Source organism: Brassica napus, chromosome C4 (assembly GCF_020379485.1).
Source record: "Brassica napus cultivar Da-Ae chromosome C4, Da-Ae, whole genome shotgun sequence".
Lineage (NCBI taxonomy): Eukaryota > Viridiplantae > Streptophyta > Magnoliopsida > Brassicales > Brassicaceae > Brassica > Brassica napus.
In genome coordinates, this window is record NC_063447.1 from 44,630,626 (window position 1) to 44,640,495 (window position 9,870).

The following is a 9,870-nucleotide window of genomic DNA, read 5'->3' on the forward strand; positions in this document are numbered from 1 at the left end:
GAACCTCACCCTGAGAACCTCCATTAAACATGCTCTTAGTGACTGTGGTAGGTTGTCAGTCGTGCTAATGTCTGGTGGCTCAAAGTGTATCTGTTAAAGGGCCGTAGTTTAGCTATCTAGTTGGTTGATTAGTAGTACAGTAGAACATCTATAAATTAATACTCAATAAATTAATAATCTCCATAAATTAATAAATTTCGCCGGTCCCAACTTGGGCCGGTTCAAAATTTGACACAAATCGATAAAAGAATAAGATAATAATCATTTAGAAAATTCTATGTAAATATGGTCCCATTAAAATTATAAATTAATAATTTATATGTATACATATTTTATATAAGTAAGAATTTATTATTATATTATTTATTTTATATTCACAATGGAATTATCTTTATATTTTCTTAACACTTAATATGTTTTTGATGAGATTTAGTAATATCTAAAATCACATTTAATTTCTATGCAATATATATTGTGTGCACCAAATAATATAATAAAACTAGGATAAGACATGCGCCTTGCGCAGGGTGAGTTTATTTGTATATATTATCGATAATTTCTTTTATATATTTGATTATTTTATTTATACATATACAATTTTTTGTTGTTATTATATTGTTTCTTTCCGATTGATCGGATCAATTTTTATTAAAAATTATGGAACAAAACTATAATTAATATATTATGGGTTGATCGGATTGGATATTAAACAAATTATGACATAAAACCTTATTTTTTCCATTGAACACATTCTTGAAAAAAGTGAACAGTATTGTTTCCACAGTTGAATTATTTTGACTTTTACCTTCCATATGGTTTTGAAGGCTTTCAAATCAACCATCGAATTGATACATGTCATTTTAATGTTTTTAGTCGTATATTTAAGGAAAACTTACATTTTTGTAATTTAAAGTCGTTTAAAAAATTCAAAATATAACTTATAAGAAAAAATATAACATATAAGAAAAATATAACATATAAGGTGTCTTCATTTCTGTATTTTAAAGTCGTTTAAAAAAAATATAACATATAAGGTTTTCTCATTTTTGTAATTTAAAGTCATTTAAAAAAATTCAAAATATAACATATAAGAAAAAATCTAATTTTTTTTATCATATGGTTAATGTGATTGTTTATTTTTTTTTTAATAATATAAAATTAAACAAAAATGAAAAAAGATGCAAAAATTGTTATCAAATCTTTATTATTCATAATCATTAATTGTCATATATATGTAAATCATATTAGGTAATTCCGTAGCTTTTATTTAAGGAAATAATACACACTTCTTATATTTTAGGTTAATATAATGTTCTCTAGTGTTATATAATTTTGGAAAAACGCGACAACGTTAGATTAAACTATAGTTTATATTAGGTGCTCTAGAATTCTTAGAAAAAAAATTTAGAAGGCATTTAGATGTGCCACATAAGCAAAGAGACTTTTTTAATTAATAAAAAATTGAGGTTACATCTTTTCAAATGCTTCTCAATTAATATATAGGGGATTAATATAAATGCCAAATTTCAAAAAATAACAATTAATGTCTATACACTAAAGTCAAATATTTTTCTTATCTTAGAATAAATATATCTTAAAATAAGAAATCCAAATAAGGAAATTTTTTGTAAATTAGTATCTCTATAAATTAATAAAATTTCAAAGTTCCAACATTATTAATTTAGAAGTTCTAGTGTATATGTATTGTGATCTTGAACTCTCTCGGGAGTAATATATTTTAACAGATGACAAAAAAAAATCTTATTCCTTTAACTCTCTCTCTCTCCATCGTCATCATCATTAATCGTTACCATCATCAAATCTTTGTTTTTAAGGATGATTCTTCTTTGTTATTCATTTGTAATCATCAAATCTGGTTTTTGAGCAAGGGTGCCATAGTTTTTGTATAGAGCTGGGCAAAAATATCTGAATCCAAAAAAACTAATCAAATTCCAAAAATAATACCGAACAAGAATCCAAATTGGTTAAATATCTGACCAAATCAAACTTTGATATCTACAGAACCGGAAGTTAATCTGATCTAAACTGAAATATTTTGGATATGCAAATATATCCAAACAGAATTATATACTTTAATAAAATATTTTTTCTGCGGCGTCCGTACCTTCTTCTCCGGTAATGGACCGTCGGCTTTTGACTCCGCGTCACACTTTCCTTCGTGTTGACGGCGGCTTATCATCGGGATCTTCCCGATTATATTCGATCTATGGTTTGTGTGTCTCATCCGTCCGATTGACTCTCTTTCCTCCATCCTTCTGTTGTTCTCTTTCCATTCCTCTGAAGAGGTTGTTTCATCTTCGAGCTCTTCTTTATCATTAAAGATGTCAGATGTTCTTTTAGGAAAGACAAAGGTTGGGAGATTGATTGATGTCGATTGTGCTCTTCTCGGAACCGTAGATCCGGTCGTCGTTTAGGGTTTTCTCTCCGTCGACGGTGGAGCTCCCTCTCGCCTCCTCTCTGCTACCGGTGGACGAAGTGGCCATCTCTTGACGCGTGTACATGCATCGCCGGGCGAACGTACGCGTTGTGGATGACGCGTCACTCTCTTCCTCGACGGTTTTGTTCTATGGGCCTGACGGACCTTTAGTTATTGTGTAAAGTTTGCCTTTTCTTTGGACCGTGTGCTTGTAGTGTGTTGGGCTCTGTCCATCTGGACATTGGCCCATTAATAAGCTTTCAGAGGAAAAAAAAAAAAAAAAAAAAAAAACTTACTGAACATGCATTATAGAGTAAAACCGTGGGATAAAAAATTGTAATTAATCTAAGTTCATCTATTTTTTATCAGTCAGGTGAAAGAAGAAGGAAATTTTTTTATTCCATTACTAGCTGGAAATAATCATTACGATTTTTGTCTCTTCCTAAATTGTGGTAATATTTTCCCTCTTCTTTTAGCAAGAGAAAACTGGAATGACTCATAAATTGAATACTTTTGTTTACTCCATTACCACGAGCTTTTTATTTCTCTTTCCTCCAATTACTCTGTATTTCTCTAATTTTGTTACTCCAATATTTTATTAGTCGCACCAAACATGAGTTAAAAGATAATTATAGGATTCATAAACTTTTGTCAGTCTTGAAACTTTAAAACCAAGAGATCAAAGCTGATTTAACTTAGTGACGCAGAAGACTCCCCTTTTGAATAGTAGACGGTTGCCAAGAAAAGTCGGTTGCCAAATTTCTCCAGATAGAATTGTGGTATCCACTTTTCTATTTATGTATTGACCATTGACTTCTACACGCAATTAATTATAGATTGTGAGCCACACAGCGGAAACTTCCACAATTTAAGAGGCGAGTCAAGCAACGTAACTTTAACTCTTATCATCGTTATACATTATACTCTATATATTATCAAGTTGTTTTGGCTGAAAAACCAGATCATACATACCAAAGTTCCTTCTTCAATATCTTGTTTTATTTCGAAGTCTTTATTTTGCAAAATGGAGAACCCGTGTTTCCCATGTTTCTTCCATCTCCTTTTTCTTGTCTTGTCTCTTTGTCTCCAGCTTCTTTGTCAACATTCTTGTTTCTCTTCCATTTTCTCGTCCGGACCAAATTGAGATCCTTATGGCTTTTAAGAACGAATTTCCAATCCTCAAATGCCACTTCAAAAAGTTTCCTTCCTCAAGACAAAAGACAAAATCTTGGACCAGCAAAGACATTAGATTCTTTGATGGGGTTGTATTTGATAACGAGACTGGTGTAGTGACAAAACTAGACCTACATGGTGCATGTCTCAGTGGCAGTCTCAGTGCTAATAGTAGCCTTTTCAGATTCCACCACCTCAGGTACCTCGATCTCTCTCACAACTACTTTGACTCGTTTTCATTCCTCCCCGAACTTGGCAAACTCACAAACTTAGATGTCTTGGATCTTTCTAATATGGGCTTAGCCGGTGAAATTCCATCCTCAGTCAGTACCCTAAACGGTTTAAAGGATTTGTTCCTTTCAGATAACGAGCTTATCGGTAGTTTTTCCCCGGTATACAATCTAACAAGACTCTCTTCCTTTAATCTTTCCAGTAATCTCTTTTCTGGAAACGTTCCTTGTTCTCTACTCACCATGCCTTTCCTGTCAACTCTTGATTTGAGCCAAAACCATCTCATCGACTCTCTTGATAGTATGAATTGCTCTTCATCATCTAATCTTGAAACTTTATACCTTAGCCATAACCGTCTCAGTGGTCGAGCCCTAGAGCCTCTCTCAAAATTATCTAACCTCAAGCAACTCTACCTATCTTTTCAGAACACAACCGACCCATTTAATGTCGTCTCGTTGGGCTTCAAGTCTTTAGAGATTTTGTATCTTTCCGGAACTGCTATATCAAGGCTTGATACCGGATCACCAAATTTGAAGGAACTATACTTGGACAACTGCAGCATCAACGAGTTCCCCACATTTATTAAAAGCCTACGGAAGCTGCGTTATTTGGAAATTTTAAACAACAGACTCAAAGGAGAAGTGCCTAAATGGTTATGGGATATGCCTTCTTTGAATGCATTATTAATGTCTCACAACTCTCTTGATAGCTTTGAAGGCTCGCCAAAAATGCTTCTCAATTCGTCGCTTAGAGCGTTAGATCTGAGGTCAAATGCTTTTCGAGGATCTCTTCCTATAATTTCACCGAGATTGAGTTACATGCTTGCATCAAATAATAGTTTTACAGGAGATATACCTCTTTCATTGTGTAATCAAAGCTACCTAAGTGTCCTTGATCTATCACACAACAACTTCACTGGTTCAATTCCCCGATGCTTGAGTAAATCAGTATTTGATTTGGACCTCCGAAACAACAATTTTATTGGGAGACTTCCAGACATATTCGACAAAGGTTGCTCACTAAAATCACTTGACGTTAGCCACAATCAAATAACTGGGAAGCTTCCAAGGTCTCTTATAAATTGTACCCACCTAGAGTATCTAAACGTGGAGGGTAATAGAATCGCTGACACCTATCCGTTTTGGCTGAAAGAACTACCAAAGTTACAAGTCATTGTACTACGATCAAATATGTTCCATGGTCCTATATATTCCCCTCATCATCCTCTATCATTTTCACAACTGCGGATAGTTGACATATCGTGTAACAAATTCACCGGAAGACTACCACAAGATTATTTTGTCAATTGGAGTAAACTTTTGCTCGGTATTCATCAAGAGGAAAGAGAGTCGATGTACATGGGAAATAATTACCATTATGGTTATAACTTATATGTTTATTACCCTTCCATGTATTTGAGAAACAAAGGAATAAACATGGAGCTGAAAAAGATTTTTGTGGCCTACACAGCCATTGATTTCTCAGAAAACAAACTTGGAGGACAGATTCCAGAATCCATAGGCCTTTTGAAGTCTCTTATTGTACTCAACCTGTCCAACAATGATTTTACTGGTCATATTCCATCCTCTTGGGCTAATCTCACAAGGCTCGAGTCGCTAGACCTATCTCGGAACCAACTCTCTGGAAAAATCCCGCAGGAGCTAGCAACCCTCTCGTTCTTGGAGTACATTAACATATCACATAATAAACTCACGGGCCCAATACCACAAGGCACACAGATCGGAGGACAGCCCAGATCATCTTTTGAAGGGAATCTCAATCTTTGTGGTCTTCCTCTGAAGAGTTGCTTCGGGGACAAGATACCATCAACACCAGAGGCAGAAGAGCCAAGACCTCAAAAGCAAGAACAAGTGTTGAACTGGAAAGCAGCGGCAATGGGATACGGACCTGGAATCTTGTTTGGACTGGCGATTGGACAAATCCTTTATTCGTACAAACCGGTGTTGTTCTACAAGTTGTTTCGCATTTGAAATGAAGTTTTTTTTTTTTTAATTTAGTTTTGTAGAATTAAGTGGTAAGCTTTTTGTAACACTTCCAACTTAGATATGTATTTGTGTGTTTATAAAAAAAGATATGTGTGAGTGATCATGAAATGAATACTATGAAAGTAAGCTGTAAGTAGGTTTTTCTTTTCTTTTTTCCTGTTTCATTGTTAGTTTACTCATGTGTTGATCATTCACAAACATGAAAACAAAGGGGGTATACTCTGTTCTTCTACAAAGAGTCAAAGACTGTCTACTCTCTGTTCTTCTACAAAGAGTCAAAGACTGTCTACTCTCTTATTAAGGGTTTTGGTAGCCGTTCCGACAAAGATGTATGTGTATGAGTGATATCGATAAGTTATCATGTAATAAAATAAATTTAAATCATTCATCCGTAATTAAAAAAAATTGATACTCTAATTTCCTTGCACAGACATGAAAACAGAGGAGGTCTACTCTGTTCTTCTTCAAAGAATATTTTATTCGCCTGAGCACGTGAGAGTCACATTGTTGGCAGCTGCGTTCTCACACAGCTTCACGGTGGAGGAATAGGGTCGATCAAGGGAAGAGATTGAACTGTCTTGTCTTTAAATTCCAAGGAGACAACCTGAGTTAAAAGCGGAATGAAACAGGAGTTCACCAAGAATCCTCAGAAGAGGCAAAATCAAGCCTAGAAGATGATTACAAATGAAGAAGAATCATCATGAAGAACACCGATTTGATTATGATGGATGATGGATGATGGAAGGTTGATGATGAATGATGATGCTCCACGACAGAGAAAAAAATATTAAAGAGGAATCAGGTTTAGTTTTTGATTGAATATTCCTAAATGGCTAATACCTTACGTATGTGGCGAGAAAGATAACTAAACCATTTGGAGTTGCTTGAAGATTCCACCATCCTCAACTTGATAATGGACATGTAATTCCGGATGAGTCAGTGTTGATATGCATTGAATCTGGATGTTACATCTAGGCGATAGATGTTACATCTAGGCGATAGATGTTACATCACGTACATCATACCGACTCGGTTGCATCAAGAGCGTTGCATCAAGTTATTATGGATGTTACATCTGATCGTGGGCTTAAGCCCATGAGTCCGTTTAGTCTAGGGTTTTAGATGCAAGATGTTACTATATATATCTTGTATTCGAAGTAACCCTGAACTTGCACTCCGTAAGCTCAATATCGTCTCTCTCTTTGCCCGTGGATGTAGCCCTAGGGGTGAACCACGTTAAATATCCGTGTCGTAGTTACATCGCTTTTATTCATCTGTTTCCGCATCTGTTCTTTCTCACAATTGTTACAACAAACTGGTATCAGAGCTTCGGGTTGTGATCTAGTGAGAAGATGTCTGGAATAAGAGCGAAGATCGACAAGTTTGATGGGAGAAATAGCTTCAGTCTTTGGCAGATTAAGATGCAGGCGTTGTTGAAGCAACAAAGCATCTGGGGACCATTGTCAGAGAAGAAATCTGAAGCAGCTGATTTGGAGACTCTAGAAGAGAAGGCGTTCTCAACAATTTTGTTGTGTCTAGCAGACGAGATCATCATTGAAGTGTCGGATGAGAAAACTGCTGCTAGTTTGTGGCAGAAGTTGGAGAGTTTGTACATGACAAAATCTCTAACGAACAAGCTACTTCTGAAGCAACGCCTCTTTGCCTTGCCTATGCAAGAAGGTATTGAGCTTCGCGACCATCTTGACAAGTTAAATTCGATATTACTGGAGCTGCGTAACATCGATGTTAAGGTGGAGGATGAAGACGCTGCTCTAATCCTGTTGGTATCTTTGCCGAACTCTTTCGAGAACTTCGTGCAATCGGTCATTGTTGGCAAAGATACAGTGAGACTGGAAGAAGTTAGGTCGGCGCTTCACAGTCAGGAATTACGCCATAAGGCATCCAGCTCAGGGACAAACAATCAAGCTTCGGGATTGTTTGTCAGTGGTGTGAAGGGACATGGGAACAAAAGGAAGTCGAAAGACAGAAAATCGTTTCCAAGAGGTCCTAAACCAACTGATATTTGCAACTATTGCAAAGAGAAGGGACATTGGAAGTCAGACTGTCCCAAGAAGAAGAAGGAGCAACAGTCTGGATCTGCTGTAGTAGCTGAGGATGAAGCCAAGTCTGATAGTGACATCGCTCTTGTTGTGCACGGACACACACACTCTTCTGATGTGTGGGTTCTGGATACAGGAGCATCCTACCATATGACACCGAGGAGAGAGTGGTTTTCGAAGTACACAGAGGTACTTGACGGCAAGATTAAGATGGCAAATGATTTTGTCTGCAAGATTGCTGGGATCGGCTCAATCAAGCTCAGAACACATGATGGTAGATTCTGCACATTGAACGAGGTTAGGCATGTTCCATCAATGACGAAGAATTTGATATCCATGAGTCTTTTGGAGAGTAGAGAATTCAAATATTCGAGTGGTGATGGAGTTCTGAATGTCTGCAAGGGTTCTGATGTGATTCTGAAGGGTCTCATGAACAGTACTCTATATTTGCTGAAGGGTACTACCGTTACAGGTTCAGCAAATATTGCATCACCAAAGATCTCAGAGGAAGATATGACTAAGCTGTGGCATATGAGGCTTGGACATATAGGTGAGCGTGGGATGCAACATCTGTCGAAGCAAGATATGCTTCATTCTGATATTGCTTTGGAACTCTGCTCGAAAGAGTTTAAACAATTTTGTAAGGATGCAACATCTGCCAAGCATCTTACAGACAGGGGAACACCACAGCAAGATGGTGTTGCAAAATGGATAAACCAGATAATGCTAGAGAGAGCGATGTGCATGCTCTCGAGTGCTGGTTTGGAGAAGCGGTTTTGGGCTGAAGCAGTTAACACGGCTTGCTACTTGATAAATCTTGTTCCCCACATAGGCATCGAGTGCAGGATACCTTCTGAGGTGTGGTCAGGTAGATCTGCTGAATATTCACTTTTAAGAGTGTTTATGGGCTACGGTGATGGAATCAAAGGATACATGGTTTGGTCTCCATCAGAAAACCGAATGGTTCTAAGCAGGAATGGTGTCTTCGATGAAGCATCTATGTTTAGAAGCTCAGGGTCCAGTTCAGAAGCAGAAAAGTGTAGCACTGATAAACAGGTGGAGCTGCAAGATGATCATGAAGTGATCGATGTGCAGACACACTCAGAAAATCAAGAGGAGCGTGTAGAAGATGTTCAATTGGAGTCTACGAAGATTCAACCGCTTGATGCTACAGAGCGTAGCATCTTGAAAGATCAACCAAGAAGGATTGATGTCAGGCCACCAGAGAGATATCGCTTCGAGGATATGGTGGGTTATGCACTTCAGGTTGCAGAGGAAGTGGATGCGTCATCTACTTACATGGAAGCTGTTTCTAGTCCCGAGTCTGGGAAATGGCATGTTGCAACGAGAGACGTGGAGTCTCATCAGAAGAATCATACATGGGACCTGGCCACATTACCATCGGAGAGAAGAGATGTTACATGCAAGTGGGTCTTCATGATTAAGGATGGAGCATCACTGGCAGAAGAAGCTAAGTATAAAGCTCGGATTGTTGCAAGAAGTTTCAGTCAGAGAGATGGAGTAGACTACAATGAGATATTCTCATCGATGGTCAGACATACGTCCATCAGAGTGTTGCTAAGCTGGTAGCACGTCAGGACTTGGAGCTTGAGCAATTTGATGTGAAGACAGTGTATCTTCATGGAGAGCTAGAGGAGATATACAAGACTCAGCCAGATGGTTGTCGAGTTCCTGAAAAGGATGACTATGTGTGTACGCTTCAGAAGTCACTTTGTAGATTTAAGCAGTCTCTCAGAGGATGGTACAAGAGATTCGACAGCTATATAATCAAGTTGGGCTACATCAGGAGTCCTTATGATTAGTGTGTCTGCATGAGTAAGTTGAAGGATGCGACGTTCATCTATTTGATACTCTACGTGGATGACATGTTGTTAGCTGAAGAGAAGTGTGACATCGAGAAGCTGGAGCTTCTGAGTTTTGAAGTTGAGATGAATGATTTGGG

At 37.4% G+C, this 9,870-nt stretch overlaps 1 protein-coding gene across 1 annotated transcript; it reads left to right on the forward strand.

Annotated features, from left to right (window-relative positions):
* The first annotated feature begins 3,588 nt into the window (after positions 1-3,588).
* On the forward strand, positions 3,589-6,006 carry LOC106404375 (receptor-like protein 54). The gene has a single exon (XM_022704206.2). The coding sequence runs from the start codon at positions 3,589-3,591 to the stop codon at positions 5,830-5,832; it is 2,244 nt and encodes a 747-aa protein (XP_022559927.2). The 3' UTR covers positions 5,833-6,006.
* The last annotated feature ends 3,864 nt before the right edge of the window (positions 6,007-9,870 follow it).